Below are 22,257 nucleotides of genomic sequence, written 5' to 3'. Positions count from 1 at the left end.
GGATCTGTACAGCAAACAGTTGGTACTGAGGACCTGACATGCACACAGACCTGTTCTTGGGGGGTGGAGGCAGGGGAAGACTGTGTCCTTTGAATCAATTTACATTTAGTCTGACTCTGCATAGTAAATGCCCTTTAGCTGTTTGAGTGTATCGGGTACCCTCGTGAAACATCTTCAAGCTTAGTTTCAACCCACGGTTTGCCTGTTCCAAAGTACAAATTGAAGAACAGCTTCAAAATGCTTATGTAGGTGTGACCCAAYGCGGGTTTGCACCCGAATCTCTTCCGCTTTACTGTTTAAAGCAGTTAGCATGGACAAACTTACAGACAGGCCACAATCTTAAATCTAAAGCACTGTTTAATTTGAATCAGAGGCTTGTCTGAGTTGGATAAGGAGTGAGGGCAAAGGTAAAACTTCATTTAGTTTGAGTTAACACTGCAGTGAAGACAAAGCCTTAGTGTATTATTTATGAATACCACGAATACTTATGGAAAAGCATGTTTTACATGATGGTTACTTCTCCTACAAGGATGACTGAAGCCTTTGAGAACAGTTTATGTTGAGCTAATGGAATACATGGGGGAACTGTACTGAATCAGAAATTATTATCCCTGGTAAAGCAATGGCTACTTTCTTTAAGACCATTTTTTTTAGGAAAAAAAAAAAAAGAAAAAATTCAAAAGAAAAGTTCTTTATTTGGAATAGTTTTAACAATAGGAACTATCACAGCACTGATCAGTACAAGTAACTGAGAAAGTGCAAAGCTACTTCTCAATTCCAYTTTCCATTTCATAGGACCTCTTAGACTCATTTCTTGTAACAGCAAAAATACATACTGTTAGATACACATTTGTTTGCAGATCAACCTAAATGCCCTCATTAACTGACCTAGTGAATAATCCTAGTCCCTCTTGGAGGAAAATTACTCAATTTATGCTGGAAGAAATTAGGAACTGATGCAAACAGTTTCACCTGAGGAATATTCTCCTTTCTACTGCTCATTTGTCAGTTACTGTCTCCAGGTAAGAYGCTGGAACTGACTGTGAGCACTTGCAGTCCACACAGTTTCAGCAGGTACTTGAAGTCACCTTTTGACTTTGCACTAAAAAGTACCACAAACATTCTTGTGCCCAGTAACAGCAGATATAAGATTTCATTTTAAATGAAACGAGTTGCTATCTATACAGCTTACAGAAGCACATGAAATGTGGAGGCGCATCTGGCATACTAGCAAGTATAACATGAATAGGACCCAAACCCAAAGGGAAGTTATCCCAAGCACATGGATAAACTGTGGATCACACAGAGGGTCCCTGATGATGTGCCACCTGAGAGCAGGGGAGTGCYGGTCTAGAACGGAAAGGCTTCAGTGCAGCTGGAAATAAGGCACTCAGCACCACTGGAGCTGGTGTTAATGGCAAGAAGTGGCTATTGCTGCTATTCCACTCAGTAGACTAGGAAGCCAGGAAGGATATACTATACTGTTTTGTAATTTGGTTAGCAAATACTAGGGGAAATTTTAGGAAGATACTTTAGCTTTTGCAAGAGGTTACTTGCAACTTCTCAGCTCACTCAGGCCAACCCTCGATCTGCAGTTTTCAGGGGGACTGTCTTATATAGTAATCCAATTTCTGCTAATAATGAAAGACAATGAGGAAAAAATGTGAAAGAGCCAACTAATAATTTCACAGAGTTTAAAAAATGCCCAGACCTTTACTTAGTTCAGCTACTTTGTTCATTCTTTTGGASTGAGGTAAAATCAGGGGGAAGATGAACGAGTTAGACTTTGCCCTTTGCAGAGTTAATAATGAAACCAAAAGGCCATAATTTAAAGCCTTAYGGGCTACCTGCTTCCCATCTCTTCTAAAAATCCCACAAACCGGTAAGCAACATTTAAGCAGCTTATTATGACATAACAAACTCCAAACTGTTGCATAAATGGCAATCTGCTCAGGTACAGATGGTTTCAACAGTTATTTTTATACTCTCCGTTATTAAGTTAAAAAAATATGAATACTGAGCACCCAGTTAGATCACTGAATCAACACATGGTACAGCAGATCCCGCTAAGGCAGAAAAAAAAGACACTTTCCCATCGAACAGATGAACGTGTAGCTGGACATCTATTTTCTCTTTTCTTTCTTTTTCTTTTTTTTTTTTTAAACAGAACTAATCATGCTTGCAGTATAGATGAGAAATACGCATTTCTGGTTAACACTGAACAACAGGCAAGGTGAGTGATTTGACAAGCAAATCTGGACTCTGTACTTCAGGTTTTTAAGTAAGTTTTCTGATATGAGAACACCAATACCTTATTCCATGTCTTATACAACACCAGACAAATTCTTAGCAAATATTTCATATAAATATTTTATATTTTTAAAGTTTTCAAAGTCAGTATAATGACAAATTCATTTTAACAAAGATATTTTGAATATTTAGCATACTTCCTTTTATAAGATGTCTTGAATATTTCTTCATAAAGATAAATATTTCTTCAAAATAAAAACCTCACTATTTAAGATATTGAGAGAAAACAGATTGAATACATCTAAGACTCTAAGACTACAAAAGGCAGAATGGGATGGAAAGCTGGCAATAGTTAAACATCTGGAGTAAAATGGGGCAGAAAGTACCCAAGAGAATCTAATAACTGATGGTAATTTTTAAAATAATCATTATATAAGCTGGGTTATAATAATGCATTTTTCATAGATTTCATTGAAACGTGTGAAATATAATACCTAATTCATACAAGATATTCCCTGTTCCTACAGATCTTGTGTCTCTCCAGTCATTACAGATGACTACCTCTTTCTCTCAAAGCATGTAAGGAAAATTAGTCTCGTCTTTCCTACTTTACAGTCAAGAAAACAAAGTATGCAGAGGTAATGTGATTCACTCAGGACTGCCCAGGTCTATTCTGATTTCCACTCTAAAAGCAAGGCATTTTAAGTAAGAGTCCTCTCAAAGTATTTCGGCACATTTTTCATTGCAAAGACTGAATTCAACTAAYTAGGTCAAACTATTATGTTAGAAGATTATGTCCATCCCATTTCTTTAATACTTTCATTAATCTCCAGAGTAAGAACAAGAAAGAAGTTATTCTTTAAATACAATTCCAGAAAACACTGTGTGGGTTTGTGCAGCGTGACTGTGAATAAGTCCTCCAGTGTTGAAAGAATTCAGGGCAAATACCAAGAAAAATACATGCACTCATTCTGTAACAGCCATCAAAATGCAGCTGTGTACTGTTAAATACAATCAGCAAATCAAAAGTGGCATGCTTGTAATAGTGATAGCTGCATGGGTTAGTGAAAAAGAGTCCACTCTCTGGCAGGAACATTTAATATTTTCTTCTCAGGCTCCCTCATCTGCTCTTCAATTGAAAGATTTCGAAGTCCTTCAATTTGATCTTCTCTGTACTTGAGTTCTGAGACCATTAAATCAGACAGGTATACAACTAGCTTCAAATCAGTCTGGATATACTCAAATCTGGCAATAGCCCAAGCTGGTGGAAACTGTATTCTAGTATAGTTTTACAGGWGATTTAGTCAAAGGCCAGAGTCTTACCCATTACTGCATTTGTGCTTTGCAGAGCCTTGYTACACTGGCAAGTGCAGTGGTAAATGTTACCAGTAAGAATGGTAGTACCTTTCAACCACTTTGAACACGTATAAAATCACTATACATGATGCAAAGTACTAAAAAACGAAGCAATCTGTTTTGTTCACTTGCATATAACCTGGAACTTGAAATATGGAACTTGAAAATTTAAGTGAACTAAAAAACTTTCAGAAAACAAGGAGGAATGACAATAGGCACTGAAAGGCTGAAAAGGGTATCAAGAGAAAAGGGGAAGACTGCTTTCTCAGTGATAGATTACTTTCTGTAGTTTCCATTTCTATGACTCTTGCTACCAATAAGATACATTTGTAGAAAATCAAACATCTGCTTTGAGTGAAAGGGAGGGAAGGGGAAAAGACAAGAGAAGAAGGGAGATAAAAAGAGAGCCTTTCTTTTTTAAAAARACTGCCTTCCAGGCCCACAAGGACTCTGCTGCTCAACTATGAGGCTTTGATTGCCTTCAACTCTTCCATCTTCAWCCTGTTTAAGAAGTAGAACGTTCTTTTTATAAAACATGCAGCCCATTCCTCTGGGCTTGTATAAATCTATTTGTTTCATGCCTTTATTTGCATCAGAATTCATGAAAGTTCAGAAGTAAACCACATCAAAAGCACAAACTAAAATACAGCAGAAATATTTCTCARTACTTGCTGTGCTAGGTTATATAAACTGAAGGACTGCAGCTGATCTAAGCTTCACTTAGTCCCTGTGGGTTCTATACACACCACAGCCACAGAGGTTTGATAAAACACCAAGTTGAAACATGCCTGCTTCCACAGTACAGCATCTTTTTGAACACATAACCAAACACACTACACTGCAGCACATTGATGAGTGTTGTGTAATGGTTTGGGAACTAGGAAGAGCCCCATCATGTTCCTTTTCACTGAAATTTAGTGTTTGTTGTTTGGTTTTCCTGGTCACTTTTGATTAGAATCTTGCAAAAAAGATAAGCAACATAGCGCATTAACTTGCACCTCGTCTTTCTAGCCAAAAAAATGCAAATGAAGTGCCAAGGTAGAAAAACTTTTGTACTGAAAACTTAACTTATAAATCACCCTCCATCACTGGAACAGTCACCTGACAGCTGATGTTAAAACAACTCAGGAAAAAAACAGTTCAATTTACTTTAAGCAGAACTTTTTGAGCCATACATTAGTACTAACTACACAAACAGCTAGAAATCAATCCCGCCATTCAAGGAAAATAACAAATACTGAGCAATGAAATTACTAGAAATTTAATTCCAGTGAGATTTTTCAGGAATATTTTTCAGATCTGTAACTTACCTCTTTGAATTTGTGAGCAAGCTTGCTGGTGTCCAGATCACTGGGGGAGAACATGTCATCATTTTCAGGAAGATCAAACACTTCAATAGCCACATCACCTCCCGGAAGGACAGGTCCCATGTCTTCATCTTCTTCATCTGTAGCATATTCTCCTGTCTTAATTTCATAGCATTTAAGAAATTCAAGTTATCTTCTTCTTATACAGAGATTCCTTGTACATAGTTACATATGTAACACTTGAAAATTTTCAGAGTGTAATTAAGTTAGTGTGCAAATACAGCATACTGCATGCAAAATAGCTTGTGTTTTTATTCAGCTCTAGTTCAAGCAGTTATGATTTCTAAGTATGTGAACTACTACTCCACAGCAGTATTTCAAAACTTTAAGATAGAGGAGAGAACAGTATCTTAAGCACTGAAGAYTTCTAGAGGTCAGCTTTGTGGGCTGTAGTTCAATCATTTTCATCCTTTTCCAAAGATGGGTTTCTTTTCCATAGGAAGATCTCTCTCAATGTATTTCAGATTTAACAAGGAATCCCTTCCAAACAGAAATAAAATCTTTTGCATATATACCTATGCTCATCTTCCCACATATCAAAGGTGGTTGAATGCTTCAGCAAGGCTTCTGCACACTGCAGCACATCACATTTGAATCGCAGCTCACATAYATTTTGCTGCTGGTGCAGATGACTATCCAAACACAGTGTGTGAAGCAAAACTTCCCTCTGGGCCACATGTGGATTTATAAAGAGTGAGAATAAATAAATGCATGAGAAAGGGAGGGCAAGGAGGGTGTAGCCCTTCTCCTGTTAATAAAGTAATACTTAYGACATTCAAAGTTTTGAAAGAATTATTCAATTCTTACATGTGCTTTCAGTTCCTGAGGTCAAGGTATTAGTAGTCATAGTATTATTTTCAGAAATACATTGCTAGTAATGCTCCAATATGTACTGGTGTCATTTTTTTTTCAAAAGAACTCTTCAGAACAAGAGATAGTAATTCAGATGTTCAAACAGCAGTTAGAATTTCATCTTCCTACCTTAAGTAAACCTCCTAGCTGTCATTTAGGCTTATGTAAGTCCCTTTCAAGTAAACAGCAGGGCATGGAAGCCTTTTAATTGTAGATGCACAAGTACACACAAACAAACAAAAATACATATGCATCTAGTAACACAGAGATGTATTTGCAATAATAAACAGCACTGCTTCTTGGATAAATAGCATGCTGAAAATCTAAGTTTGTAGGAAAGAAAACTTTATAGTTTCTTTTTTCTAAACTGCTAAAATGAAAGACAAAATGTCTGGAAAACAAAATGATTTGGTAAAAACTTTTGAAGTTAAAAGAGCTATCAAAAGAAGACAAACAACCAATATGTATGACCCATTCACATACTAAACACAGGTTAGTGTGAAAATTTTCCTAAGAGACCTGTCACTGTACATAAAAATAAATGTTTACATATTTTACAATCAAACATACAGTAATCATATTTTACATACTCTATATGTACTTAGACTAAGAACCTTAGTAGTCTTCAAACAAAACAGTTAGCAGCTGTTTTGTTTCTTTTTGCTTTACTTAAAACAAAAGCAGAGAACATAACCCACCTCCATCTGGAGTTTTCAGGCATTACAGTTAAACAAAGTAACATTTGAAATTAAATGTATGATTTCATCTACCTAGATTTCTTACACACACATAACAAATCTCCCATTACAATACACTCATAGTAACTTTCTGTTTTTATTTTATCCCCCATGGCTATGTACAGTCACTTACCTAAACTCAAAATTATATTGTTAACTCTCTCTGCTTTTTCCAGCAACATGTAACAGCACCTTCACATACTGTCATGGAAGTGACAAGCAGAGCATCTAACTCTAAAATCTCAATGAGATTTAAATTAATTGAATTACTGTGGGAACAAAATACTATACAATTCATGTACCATCAATTTTGAAGTTGTTATCCCTGACAGATCTATAAGGTGATAGGCAACTATCATTTCTACATAGAAAAAACACATTTGGGCAGGTCCATCTGTAATGGCAGGGAAATTTCTGAAGTATGCAGAAAAGAGAAGGTAGAGGGAGGACTGCCAGTTAGCAAGCTGATGCCCTGTTTACATAAAAATATAGGTCTGGTTCAGCTACATGTGCTTTTTCAAGCAACAAATCTTAGATATAGTTACTAATTTTAGTAACTATAAGGTAATAACTGTAACTAATTTTAGAAAAGTAATGAAACAGATGACTCTAGTTAGAACTGATTCCTTCAAAGACTTAAGCTAAAAAGAAATATTTCACAGACAAAGAAAAAAAGTGATATATATAAAAGGCTTTGCATTATAAGTAAAGCCATTTCAAATACTGAGTTATGGTTGAGGCAAAGTTCAAGAACAGCCAATGTTCTACTGTCCTCAAGAGCCACAGTGCTTCAAGACAGCCAGACTGAAATGAACATAAAAGAGTATCTTRCTTCAAATTGTACAAATTGTGTGTGGATAGACACTGTCATTTTTGCTTCAATTAATACAAAAACTAGTCATCAAAGCAAAACCCTTTCCTAGAGTAAGCAAGATTACAGGATGGCACAAACACATTCTAGAACAAAGAAGCAAATGAGAGTTTTGTTTTTGTCTTCAAAAGAAAGCTTTTGGATTCTTATAATTGCATGACACAAAAATTACAGGTTCACAAGAACCAATGTGTGTTTTGAAGAAATACCTGTTGTATACTACCTAAAATATATTTTCACTCATAAAGTAATGCCTGCTGAATTTCCCATCACATAAAATTACTAAAAGTTGTTCAGACCCTGTGCCTATTTAAAATACATAAATAGTGTTCTACAAGAAGTAGCAATGTACAGGCAAAAATTATTTTACTTCAAAATAACAAGTTTTTTAAGGTAACACTTGTTACTGTAACTGCTTAAGGTTCCGTTGCTATTCAGTAGTTTTCTAAAATAGCTGACAAAAACAATAGTAAAAAATTATACAATAGCCAATGAAAACTTAAAACATTCTTAAAGCAAAATCTCTGTATCTAGAGTCCCTTTACCAGTGAGCAAAATACATCCATACAAAACATCTGATCAGAAAAATGCGTTAGTACTGAGGCCTTAAGCTTACCCCATACATAAGAACAGCTTTCATCTGATACTGGCCATTTAATTTTGCTACATGCTATTGCAGGTAACAGCAGGAAAGTATCTTTATAAACATGAATTGTAATTTCCTACTTTAAAAGGGAAAAACGCRTCACTTCTGTTGTTTAATGACATATTAATTTTTGAATTTTTGAAATGTGCCTAACGCAAGCATAAAGAAGGAGCAGCACCAGTCAAGTCAGCTTTCCAAATCACTATAAACAAGGGGGTACCAAGCTAAATCTTTTGCTTATATGTTGCAATATCCTCCCTCACAGGCAGGGAATGCCACTTAAAGAACTCAAAACCAGTTCTTCATCTGATTTTTTTTTAATTTACACTTAATTCTTTTGCAAGAGTAAAGAAAAATATAATGGTATAGTATCATATCTTTTACAGAAGTATTTCATACTAATGATGTTGGAAAAATTGTATTCTCTGAAAGATTTCCTCTACCATAGATGTATTCTTTGGGTTTTCAATGTTCAAGAATATGGTAATGTTTTTTTCTTTGTGTCTCACAATTTTCTTCAATGGTTCTAATGCTACTTTGCTTGCAGAATATCCTGATAAATAATAATTAAAAATGAAAAATTATTCAAATGACTATTAGTGATATTAAAATACAAAACAAAAAAAGTGTTACTTGCATAAAACTACTTGTCCATGGCCACAGAGAGAACAGAATTTTGCAATATGCTATCAAGKTCACATCTTGCATCACAATATGCAGACTTCAGGGAAATATGCCACCTCTTTTATGTGAATTTTGCCATTCACTGTTAAACATGAAAAAGATAATATCATGCTCAAAGTAAAATATCAAGAAATGCCACAGTTTGACTAAATGTGCCTAGAACCCTGCGTTAATGCAGTGAAGTCAAAAGACTTCAGTCAAGGATACAGATTCAGGTCATACTCAACATACTAGGTAGGAAATACAAAGGTAGTGCCTATTTCAAGCAGTTTTCCAGTTGTCTTTTCTGACAGGATACAATAAATCAAAAAGGGATGTGGGATTTTAGAAAAGCAAAGYAACTGGTTAGGAGTAAATTCTGCAGCTGTCTATCTGGCAATGCCAGCTATTGCCCTATTAACACTGTCAACCGTAAGTTGTACTTGAGAAGTAAGTTATCAACTTATCAGCTCCGTTTGGCTCATGGGAGCTTAATTTAAAAAAATGTGAGCTGATACAYATTTAACCTGCTTGTCTTTCTGTGGGTCCCACTGTGGGTATACTTTTTATTTCAGTAAGTATTTGTCACTTCCGCACAAGTTTCTTGTGCTTCAGTGCAAGGACTTGAAGGAGGAAGCATCTGAAATCATCTTAAAACCTTGTGACAATCTGCAGCCCATGGCAGCAGATTCTGAAGTGAAGAGATGAAGGACAGTTCTGATCCCAACCACATTACTTACATAGTAAATAATGTTTCTTTTTTGCATAAGTATTAGTGTTAATCTTCCACCACCCACCAATAACTGGCAGGTAACATTCCTGCAAGACAGCAGAATGAGGAGTTACAGCAGTCTAACAAGCCGCTCTCTACTTTAGTAACTGATTAAAGTCTAATGCATGGTGGTTGGCAGAAATCAAAACTTTCATTAATGCTGCACCTTTAGAGAACACTGATCCTTCCAAAAGGGTTAGAAGATGCTGCCTGGGCTACAATGAAGACTGTCTTAAGTTTCAGGGTAGAGGGATGCCAGGCAGCYGGTGACACAGCAGGGTCAAACACCAGGACTTGAACATGCCTGGAACGTTCTCGCTTCATGTGATTTAACCAGCTAATAGCTTTATCAAACACAGCCATGCGCAGTGACTCCGAGACTCAAAGACTGATCACTGACTTCTTGCTCAGGAAACCTGATATGTTATTGTTGTCTTTGTGGAAAAGTCTCTGGGGCTCAGAATTTGAGTCTCAATGAAGGATTGAATAATGATTATTTCCTTGTTTATTTAAGTGAGGTTGTAGCTGGAGATCTGTCCTACCACATTTTAAAGAACTGTCTAGCTCTGAAACTGAGCACATCCATGCTAAAATCTGTATCATCTCAGTATGAAACTCCTTATGCTCTCAATCCAAATATCTCTGATCTTAATGCAGTCAGAATTAGTATCTTTGTAATGAAAGAGACTTGAAAAGGTGATCTTTCTGGTACATTTGTAGATATTTGTTCATATGATGTACACTGTGATTTCCATGCCCCAAAGATGCCTTGTTTACCAGAGCCAAAGAACGTTGGGCTGGTAGTGGAGTCTGGCATACAGCAACGTAAAGAAATCCAACTACAAGTAAGGTGTGCTTGAAGCAGTAACACTCATATTTGATAGCAAATGGAGCAGAAGTGCTTGTGGTGACCAAAAATGCCTTTGAACTGTGTCTAATGCACATCAGATCACACCTTCTATAAAGTCAATTGCCTGGGAATGCTGCAAGTTACACGAGTTTATCAGGAAAGCACAGTCAGGTGACAAAGATCAAACATACTCAGAATTGCTGCAGGTTCCCAGTACAATCTACTGATGAGTCTGTTAATCACACTCCCCACTGWGTACTTCAGTGTCTATTCCAGGTGTCTATTCTGAGAATAAAGATTACTACWCCTTCATGTTGTTTTTGATAACTGAAGTACTTCCTCAGCTGTTCTGATGCCAAGTTTATTCTCCTTCCAAAGAGATCTTCCATGGTATCCTGGATCTACCCTAGAAGACGTTTTTTCCCTTCTTCTTCCTCTTTCCATCACATACTGTGTAAGAGTTCCTTCTACACTGCATAATCTAATGGCCAAAAAGCATATCTTTGGTCATCGATCTGGCATCATCCTTAATGTAGTGCTAGGATAATACACAGATGCCTTTGAGTTTGTGCTGTTAACTGCTTGTCCTGCCTTTATTTCTGTCTCTCATCCAAAGGCACTATCTATAGAAAACACTTCTTGCATTTAACTTTTTCTGTGCCAATCAATTTGATATTTGCTCTTACGGAACAAAAGGARTATTTTAAACACATGCTGAAAAATTCTGCAGTAATTTTGTTCTTGAAATAAGATTTATCACCAAAATCTCTAAAAAATCAGCAGCAGAGTTAATGGGCAGGGCCAAAAGTTAGCCTCTGAATCACAATTAAAAGCAGGAACTAGAAATACAAAACAGAACATTAAAAAATACCAGAGACAAATTTTAGAGAGTACGTTACCTCATCGTCATCCGCATCGTATTGTGCATAATGCTGCTCAAGGAGTTCTCTCTGGCGGCGCTCTTGTTCTAGAGTTTGGCTAATCAGCTGCGCAACCTCACTTACTTGTCCGGGTTTTTCTCGTCCAATTACAAACCTATATAAAACATAATTGAAAAAATATCACTCCTTTTGCTTTACTAAACTTCTCGATTTTTAGTTGTATATAGAATAGAGAGTACCCCTTTCCTTCAAAAACGCATGCCCGTGATTGTTTTAAAGATGTTCTGTGGATTATATTTGCTAGAAGGGCACTGTTTACAAAAGACAGATCAGGCCAGGAAATGACAGTATTTCCCCTCCACACACAAAAAAAGTGATGGTGACTGGTGACCTCTAAAACCTTCACTGCAAATTTCAGTAAAAGAAATCTGCTGCATTTGAACTTTAGGGATTTAGACTGAAAGCAGGACAAATTTTTAAAAAGTATCATCACTCCCATTCCCTTAAGGGAATTCATTTCTCAGAAGCCAACAAAAGTTCAGATGAACAGCAACAATATAGAGAAATTTCTGACAGCTCGTGGTGAAAGGAACATGCACTAGAATAATTTCTTTCTTCATCTTGGCCTAAATGACATTTCTGAGCTTTTATATTTGTCTTTTGCCTAACCTTTAAAAGAGAATCTATTTCTACATTTTAAAATCTGACAGACACTATTTCCCTAATTCTAAACTTCATTTAAATCTTTCTTTTATTACATGAACRTCTGTTGCTAGGGAACATTTTTCTTCAGTATTAGCTATCACCAAAAATTGGAAGCATATTTCTTTGATTTAACAGAAGACAACAAAAGTTTCTTTAGCTGGGACCTACATTGCTTTCCAAGCTTGTTTTCAGCAACTGAAATTTAGGACTGGCTTTCATTCTAACACTTTTTCCAGCACAATGGCATAACCGTAGTTAGATATTCTGCTACCTATAGTATTAATGATAAATGCTCATTATACAGCATTGACATAATAAACCACTGAACAAAAACAGTGTCAAAGGTGTAGAGGTGTCAAGCTGAAGGAATATTTTCTTAACAGGCTAGAAAGACAATTAGGTAATTACAAGTGAAACAAGTACTATGCAGAGCTGAAAAGCAGAACCAGGTGACTTTGAGACACTGCATATGGTGAATTATTTGTTTCCAAAAGATTTGGCACAAATGACAAATTTCATTTATTATTTGGAATGAGAAGTAGAAGTATTATACCCCATGTAAGAAAATGATTTTGATTAGTACTGCCTATCACTGTTAAAGCCATTTGAGATTTGGCGTCTGTACATAGGCCAAGTTCCCATGAGTGGATGAACCTGAATCCATTTTCTACACCAAACAATTTTTCAGACTCTATGAAGTCATACACTGTAGAGAAGAACACAATTTGGAGATTATTTCCACACTAACAAAATGAATGAGCCAATAATTGTTTCCAAAAGGATAAGAAAGGTGAGAACAACTGACTCAATTTGAAATAATGATGCAAGGTGCTCCAAAAATAATTCAAAAGAAAGAGTCTTAGTTTAAAAATATTAATAGGAAATACAGCAGACACTAGAATAATATCAGCAAGTAACATCAGCATTTTAATCCTGATTAAATCAGATCACCGTCTGGCACTCACTTCCTACAATTACAAAATATGACATTGGTTCTCAGCAATGATAAAGACCTGGGGCTGGAAGAATGTTTGTTTATGGCCCCTCTACTTCATCTGTTCTGCACTCTGACTCATAGTCAGATCCGATTTCTTTTGAATTTTAATTTTACAGCCAAGTATTACTCTAAAAGACTAAAACAGCCATATTTTCAGTCTCAAGTGAAAGCAACAATGAACCTTTGACATTACTACATCAAGTAAAGAAATATTTAACCCACATTTGCTGCACTTATCTCCTCAATAGCAAAATGTAAAAACAACATAAAAGAGAATATGGAAAAGACCAATTTTTTTTTAAATAAATATCTTCAGTGAAGTTTCGCATGAATGTATTATTTATATACAGTAGACAGCATCACATTTCCAAATACATGAGGGTGATCACTCATGTAGTAAAACATGGAACGATGTAATGTGCTGTATATATAATATTCCTTCCTGTGCTCTACGTGACAATTCACCTCTCCTGGAAAATAAGATACTTGAATAAATTCATACAACTATTTGTACACTGTCTGAAGGTCTAGGATAGGTATTATGTCTCAGATTTTATATGTGGTAACTCCTGATTATTTGTGATTAACACATGACAACTTTAGAGTTTTAACACCAGAAAGCGAAGTTCCTCTGAGTTTCCAGCAGAAGAGCTCCTCTTTCCACACTAGAAATGGTCTTGATACACTAAACCAATGCAACAATATTTTCATATAGAGATGTTGAAGTAGAAAATAAAAATTTTACAGCTTATTAATTGCATTTTTATTCTCATCCCAAATGCACTCACAGTTTATAGTGATGTTATTTACAAGGCTTGAAATATATGTCAAAAAAGTTCCTCAATGATAGCAAGGTGTTAGAAGGGGTTAATAAAAGCCTCAAAGCAATGATGAAGCATACAGAAAATATTTTCCAAAATAGAAATATACAAGAAACATTTTATCTTCCTACAGTTGATTGCTTTAAAGTGAGATATTYCCATCATTAGACTAAAGTATCCGAAAATAAATATTGAGAAATATTCAATCTATGATTGATGCCAGTTGTAAAAAGGAATGTTAGGTTTCCACCAATTACAGTTTTTACAAAGTAAACAAAACCTTTTGCCAYGCTACATTTCATAACTTTAAGAATATCAAATTAAATATAATAAATCTGTTGAATCCGTAAATAGGATAACCCATAAATTACAAATTTGTAATTTAAAGATAGAAGAATAAATATTTCTCTCTTCAGAAAACCATAAAGGAGAGACAAGTTTTAAAATGTTAAATATTAGCTAGATCCTTAAGCCTTAACTRGCTTTAACTGTAAGATTTATCATAATCCAAAGTGCTTAAATATTAAAAAGGGACATAAGGCTGTGAATCACTGACCAGAAAATTAGTCACTGAAGCATAATATGCATACTTGAACAAAGTAGTTAATTATGTGTTTCCCATCACTTCGACTCACCGAAATTAAGCATATACATTTTAGACTTAATTAATTAGTCTCAAGGGACAAAGTATTATAATAAAGAATTATAAATTCTGTCTGCAATAATATCTTTAAGAAGCTGATTATTTTCTGGATATTAGACAAATRAGAGATTTAGACCATTTCAATCTCATCATGACAATATTCTCCTTAATTATTAAAGCTCACAACTACAAAATAAAACTAAGCAAACCTATGAAGCTGCATTGAAAGTCATTCATGTAAATTCAATCTGAGGGACAGAGAAAGGCAGAGAGGGAGGGAGACAGTAACACAGAAAAGCAAGGCATSAACTGACCTTGATATTCAGTTATACATTATCTAGCTCAATTGCAGTAAAATATTCTCTTTGTTTGTGGTGTTAAAATAAGCAGAGACAGAGATTAATATTTGACTCCATCTTGAGTATTAGAAAATCTAAAGGACTAGAAAATCTGGAGAAATTGATAATTCAGCTACAGGAAAATATTCTACTGAAATAGCAACAACATATATGCCTCCTGCAATCCAATGATAATTTAGGGATTTAAAAGTATATCTCACATACTGCYTTCTGCAAATTTGTAGCTTTTATTAAATGAGGATCTGCAAGTCTATGCTTCTTGAAAAAACAAAAAGTAGTTTATTTAATTTTTTACCAATAATGGGAGCCAGAAACATTATTTTAAGAATTCATTTACTTAAAAAAACACTTCAATTTTGAAAAGAATTTTGGAATTAGAAAAATGTGTGGAGGCACTGTAATTCTATGACACAAAACTGAAGTTCCACAGTATGTTTTTAATGACTTATTCTCTGTGAATGTTTTCTCCTAAAAATACTTCATGCATTAGTGCTCAGTTAAGGATGATTTATCCCAGATTCCTTATATTCAACAAAAATTGAATAAGAATGCAACAGATACATAAGAAATAAAGAATAGTATTTTACGGTAACATGATTCACAATGGCATTTTTTCTTCTAACTTTTCCTAAAACATAGTTTGATCATTAAAAAATATACAGCAAATATACTGTAATATATAGTATCTCATTGTAATTTGGGGAATTTACAAATGTTTTTTGAAAGTAGGTTTTAACAATAGATTTTCTCTGAGCTTTAAAGTACAGAGCTGCTTCTGCTGCCATTTAGCTAATTTCTTTCAAGATGTCTTTAATTACCTACTCTGGCTGCCTCCATCAGGATAGTAACTATACAATTAAACCAAAGTGCAAAAAGTGATACTAACCCCATAAGAAGGCAAATTTGTCTAGTTACAACAGTATAAGACGGAACTCATAAACTTTTTCGTAAACAAGATCAGACTCTCTTAACAGATGTCAGCCTTTAATAGAGRTCAATGATTCTGTTTAAGAAATTCACAAACTATGAGATTCTACTATATATTCTCCTATAAAAATGATCTGAAACTTAATAGCCATAGAGACAAAAATAACAACAGTACAAATAATTCAATCATTAAGTTGGAARGAACCTCTGGTTGACCTCCACACACACACACCCCTACTCAAATCAGGGCCAGCTTGATCATGGTCTTGTTCAGTTTTGTGTCTCTTCCTGTCACAGAACGGGAAAATTCTACAGTCTATGTAACCTCTCCCAGTGCTTGGCTAACCTCATTGTGATTTTTTTTTTTTTTGGGGGGGGGGGCACTATCCACTCCACGTTTTCCTTGCTGCAACTTCTGTTCATTATCTATCTTGTCAGTGGGCACCTCTGAAGAGTCTGGTTTCACCCCTTCTACCACCTATAAGGTAGCTGAAGATAGCAGTAAGATCCAAACTATCCCATCCTTCTTTTCTTCACACTGAAGTAGGTTTTTCTACCTCTTCTCAAGAGTCTTTTCTGCAGACCTGCTCTCTGGCTCATTGCTCCCAGTTCCCAGTGTTGCACAGGGTTATTCCTCCCCAGTTGCAGGACTCTGCATTTGCCTTTCCTGGACTTCATGAGGTTTCTGCATGCTTTCTACAGCCTGTTGAAGTTCCTCTGAATAGCAGCTCTGCTCATCAGCCTATCAACTGCTCTCCCCAGTTTGGTATCATCTGCAGCCTTGCTAACGGTGCCCTCTGTYTCCCATCTGTAAATCCACACAGCTCTCACTTGTATCAGAGATAAACATATATTTAGCAGTCTTTAAAGCTATTAGCTGTAATAAAGAGGAACTAAGTACAATTGGCAGCAGGAAGTAAACAATGTTTGCCTGGAGATTAGTGATGGTAGTAACCCAAAAGTAACACAAAGAAGTAAACAACTCTGCCTGGAGATTAGTACCCAAAGTAACTTGAGGAAGTAACCACCATCAGTAGATGAAAGGGGTAATGACCGAATAAAGTTACATAAGGTCACGTATATGGATGGTTGAACACTGACTGAACATTTGATGGGGCAACCCAGGTTGGAGACATAAACCCACCGCAGAAAAGTCAACTTTGGAAAAGATCCTCCATAGACCCTGGAGAAACAGCTGTCAGAAAGCATGACTACTATGCAGAAGCACTGGAGCTGCCACCTTTGATCCCGGATCCAGGATGAAGTAAGCTGTGTGCTGTACTCTGGCTTTTAGCATGGTCAGCAGGACCCCATCCTTATTAATTATTTGAGCAAACATGCATGTCCTTTGCTCGTTAGCAATCAGAATAGGCGCATAAGAACATATCTTCTTTGGTGTGGCTGTGGTATAAGCTGTAGATAATACGTAACTGCAATGAATAACATACTAGATGCGTGTGCGTGTTATTTGTTGTTGTTAAGTAGTGTTTTTATTAGCATTATTGTCTTACTAATTTTACTTTTAAAAAATAACTTTAGTTAATACATATTTGAATTAAACAAGTGGTCACCTATTTCTCTGGCAGAATCACATCCATACTAACTAATCAACTGTCAAAGTCAAATTTGCCACCATGACAAAATTTGGCAAAGGCATTAAAATGTTCCAGCACCATTGCTATCTTGTGAGAAATTGCTGGAAGATGTGGGAAGCAGCTGCCCCTGTAACAATGTCCAGGTCATTAATAAAAATGTTTAACAGTATTGGCCTCAACATCAGCCCTCGAGGAATGTCATTACTATCTGGCTACCAACTGGATTTCATACTACTGATCATAAYCCTCTGGGACCAAAATTCCAGTCAATTTTCCACTAGCAATAGGGATACTGGAAGAGACTATGACAAAAGCCTTGCTAAAGTCAATTTAAATAAAATCTGCAACTCTGTCTTCATCCATAGAGCCAGTCATCTCATCACAGAAAGCTATGAGGTTGGTTAGGCACAATTTCAATCACCTTCTTGCCCTTCACACACCTAGAAATGGCTCCCTGGAGGATCCACAATCTTCCTGAGGGCTAACCAGCCTCTAGTTCTCTGGAGTCCCTCCTTGCCCTTCTTGAAGATGGTGTGACAATTGTCTTTTTTCATTCATCAGGATCTTTTTCCAGTTGCCATGGGCTTTCAAAGMAAATTGAGAGTAGCCTTGCAAAAACATTGACCAGCATGCTCAGATGCATCCCATCTGGTCCTATGGTCTTATGTACATACAATTTGGATAAATGATCCCTAATCAATCTTCCTCTATTATGGGTAATGCTTCACTCCCCCAGATTCAGTCACCAGGTTAAAGGACCTGGGAGGCCTAAGAGCCAATATTATCAGTAAAAACTGAGGAAAGGGGGTCATCAAGTATCGCAGGCTTTTCTGCATCCTTTGTCACTATGTCTTCTGCCTCACTGAGCAGTGAGCTCTAGTTTTCCTAATTGGTTTTCCTAATTCTCTTCCCTCATGCTCTATACTCTTCCCAGATAACCCATACTTTCTCCTATTTGCTGTGTACTTTATTTTTGTGTTCCAGCTCAGTCAGCAGTTCCCTGTTCATCCATGTTCCTTCTGTCATACTTGCTCAAACTTCTACTATTCTTGTGCTCTCAGGAAGCTGTCCTCAAAGATTAAACAGGTCTTTTATCAGGGCCATTTTATCCTTCAGAGCAGTCTCCCAGGGGATCTTGCCAAGCAGATYCTTAAACTTGCAGAAATCTTTTCTCCTGCGGTCCAAAGTTGTAATTTCTGTATTCACTTTCCCTTCTCTGAAGTTCTTAAAGCCCACCATTTTRTGGTTAATGCTGCTAAGGTTACCACTAACCTTCATAGCCCTGACCAGCTCTCATCTATTTGCGAGTAATAGATTAGCAACTGCCTCCTTTAGCTGGCTCATTAAACACTTATGTCAACAAATTGTTTTTTGGATACATTCCAGAAGTCTCCTAGATTGCTTGTGTCCCATCATGTTGCACTTCTAGCAGATGCTGGAGTGGTAAAAGTCCCCCATGAGTCTCTAACCATAAGCTCTGACTTTTCCTGTCACTTGTTCCAAAGCACAACTCCACGCATTCAAGTCACTCCACTGCATTGAGCACAACCACTCTTTGCCTTCCCAGTCTGTCTTTCCTAAGGCATTTGTATACATTCACTGCAGCAGTCCAGGTGTGCAAGCTGTCCTACAATGTCTCAATAACCCCAATGACCTCCAAATCCTACAGCTGTGCATACAATTCTAATTCCTCCAATTTGTTTCTCATGGCACACGCATTTCTGTTTAGACACTTGAGAGAAGTCCCCAGTCATGCTGCTTTCACAAGGGAAGTACAAGATCCTCCTCTGTCATGCAGTGTCCCCAGGCACTTCCTCACTATCCTTCAAGCCTCAATTGTTATTCACAGCTAAGACACCTCCCCTCAATGAATCTAGTTTAAAGCCCTCCTGACTAGATTAGGGAACCTGTTGTTAAACTTGCTCTTTCCCCACTTTGTCAGATGGAGCTCTTTCCAGCAGTTTTCATTCCTCAAAAAGGGTCCTGTGGTCATAGAAGCCAATGCCTCCTCTGCAACATCAACAACCAGGTTTTGACCTACATCCAACCCTATCTGATCATTTCTCCTTCACTGGCATGAAGGAGAAAGGAGACTATGACCTGAGTTCTCATGCTCTTSCATCCTATCCCCCAGAGCCCTGTGGCATACCTCAGGGTTTTCCTTAGCAGTATCACTGGTGTCTGTGGACGAGCAGGAAAGTAATAGCCTAAAGGCCAGAAAAGCCTCAGCAATCTCTCCACAACATCTTGGCTAAAAGCCCCTGATAAGCTACATTTACCAATGCTAAATGGATACTGAGTCAAACTATTAGAAAACCGCATTTAAAAAACATTAATGCACTTAGATTAATTATTCCCACAGAAATCAATTCCAGTCCAGGGCGTCACTGACACACCAGCTTTATTCAAACTACTCCAAAAATAGCCAAGAGATTCAATGCTTTGGCACTCTTCCAGGTTCCAGTTCTTACCACTGTTCTACACTTTTGACAGCGCATGTAGAGAAACTCTTCCACCTCTTCCAGCGAATCTGACAGTATCCCAATACAATACTTACATGAAGTTTTCTTGAATAAATGATGACCATATAATCAGCCTTCCCTAWAGCACCACCATTACTTACGGGGATGGCCAGCTCAAAGAAACGTATTTCTAAATCTAAACTGCAGCTTACCTGAATGCATATACTTTGACTCTGTTCAAAAGGTGCTAATGATAGCTAGGAATATTTCTAAAATCTGACTGCATTTTCAGGTGAGATCTGCCTTCCCTCACCCTCATCCTTCCTGGTACCATGGAAATCCAGGTGTATGTACGGATTAAGCAGTTGAGTTCTGAGCATGTCCTTAATCTGGATGATTAAGTGATCCAGACTCTAGCACAAGCTTAAACCCACTTGCAGTATAGCCCAGATGTAGCTAAGTACTCCTACAGCAGCATCCCTGCGGTTTGCTTAAGCATCCAGAAGAAAAAACGCTGGGTACTTCTGCCCAGCTGTCACTATGTTGCATCACATTAATCACAGCATACYGTAACTGAGTAGAAACTTGCACAACAAAATATATCGCACTTTGAAACAGCAAAGAAATGAGCCCAATAAACATTTAAGATGACATTTCAGTTGCAGGGGTAAGAGTTTACGTTTTGGTCCAACTTGAGGATGTGATTCAAAATCTGCCAAGTTGCTCCTTTTCCTGGTGGTGGTGGTTGGGGGTGGGGGGGAGAACCACTCCTCATGAAAGCCTGCAGAATCTTACTAATTCATGTTACAATTATTTCATAACAATGCTCTAGATTCCAGAGAAATGGTTTAAAATTTCGTTAAAAACTTTTGCATGCAGAGTATATTTCACGCTTAAATACAGTTTCTTGTCCAACTGTGCAAAAATTTCATGAAAAAGTCTGCCATAAAATTCAAATTAGCAAGATTTCCAGGACACAGAGGCTATTTACGCCAGTAAATTAAACAGTGTCAGGGAACGCTTCCCAAGCACTAGCAATTCATAGTCTACACTGTTACACTGCTTAAACAGTCTCTGGAATGGTTTGGCCCAAGTTAACTAATATTCTCCTAAATAATGCTCAAACACAGTCCAGGACTTAGCAACGGCTAAGGATGTTCCCAACACACAATTTGGACATGGCCACCCTGTTCTGAACAGTAACAAATTTTAATAGTACGAGCACGGACCACACTGCTGCCAGCTGGCCTCAGTGGTGGAGAACAGTCCGAGGAACACTTAATTTACAAGTACAGACGCAGCCAAGAAATATAAATAGCACTGCTGTACATCCAACACGGCACTGATGAATGCAGTCTTATCTCTCCAGTGCTAAGGGTTTAGAATGCTACTGATTAATTTTAAATATTAAAAGTTCAGCATGCTGCTCCTGGTAGCCTTATGGATTGATTACCAGTGCTTGTAAGAGTTCTTTGCAAAGACCAGAAAAAAGAAAACAACTCAAATTAAGTAATTTTTAGTATCATCCTACTGGAAGGAGCAGGAGAAATTCACACTTTTGCTACAAGGCACCACCAGGTAGGTTTATACTGGATAGAGTTATAAATGACACCCATCAATCAGATTTATCAAAAAATCAGAATGTGCACTAAGCACAAACAGCTTTTATGCAGCCCTTCATAAAGTCCCAGCACTGCAATCAGCACTACAAAGCAGAGGACTTTTCTTTCCTCCAGTTTTTCCTTCCTTGTCTCTGGGGGGGTACTTGGATTCAGCGAAATAAAGTCAACAAGGAAAGAAAGAATATCACTAGTCAATAAAAAAGAAAATATAATTCAGCTCTCTGAATAAGATACAGAGAGGGATATGTTTGCTTTTGGTTCTTGCCTCATTATCCAGGACTGGGAAGATAGAGATCTTTCCTGCCTCTTCCACCATACGCATTTGAAGCATGGAGAATATTTATATTTAAAGGACTCAGTTGTTTCATAAGGCAAGAGCACAGGTAAAGAGAGCAAGAAAGGGAGGAAATCTGCACAGGCACACAGAACGGAAGAAGAGAAGATGATCATCTAGGGGAAGGAGTCATAAAAATAAAATGATTCTGTTCATTGTTACCATGTGCAAATAGCATTCCCCACAGAGGTATACTGCTGTTGGCTATATCCTGCTGTTGGTTTTGTCTGTCCTCTATACTCTCTTATTACTTGAAAAGACACAACTGTTTAAATTACCTTTCCAGATGCTGTGATGTTAAACAAAATTAATGGGAGGCACGAGCACACAGTTTTCTCAGCAAGTATATTTTCCAGAAAGAAATTGTCTTAAAATGGAGTGAGAAATTAGCTGAAGAAAGAATAAATGACATAAAGATGATGTCAGTTAGGAGGGCATATTTTAACGTCTCATCCTATAACCATGGCTTGCATGAAAGTTATCTACAAAAGTAAAAAATGCATTTTTGTCTGAAAGATTGCATTTCACCCTCAGTAGAGATAAAGAA

At 36.9% G+C, this 22,257-nt stretch overlaps 1 protein-coding gene across 3 annotated transcripts in view; it reads right to left on the bottom strand.

Moving 5' to 3' along the window:
• Nucleotides 1-22,257, bottom strand: part of PPP1R9A (protein phosphatase 1 regulatory subunit 9A) — a 149,520-nt gene that overhangs the window by 35,486 nt on the left and 91,777 nt on the right. For all 3 annotated transcript variants that reach the window (XM_085310522.1, XM_085310523.1, XM_085310524.1), the window contains exons 5-6: nt 11,264-11,399; nt 4,917-5,072 (exon numbers count right to left, since the gene is read on the bottom strand). In XM_085310522.1, the coding sequence (XP_085166648.1) occupies nt 4,917-5,072; nt 11,264-11,399 (292 nt within the window). The remainder of the gene's footprint in view (nt 1-4,916; nt 5,073-11,263; nt 11,400-22,257) is intronic.

The sequence above is a fragment of the Rhea americana genome, unplaced genomic scaffold, assembly GCF_003343005.1.
Source record: "Rhea americana isolate MKP2758 unplaced genomic scaffold, rheAme1 scaffold_32, whole genome shotgun sequence".
NCBI lineage: Eukaryota > Metazoa > Chordata > Aves > Rheiformes > Rheidae > Rhea > Rhea americana.
The sequence above is the reverse complement of the archived record's forward strand: the minus strand, read 5'-3'. Positions and strand labels throughout refer to the sequence as shown.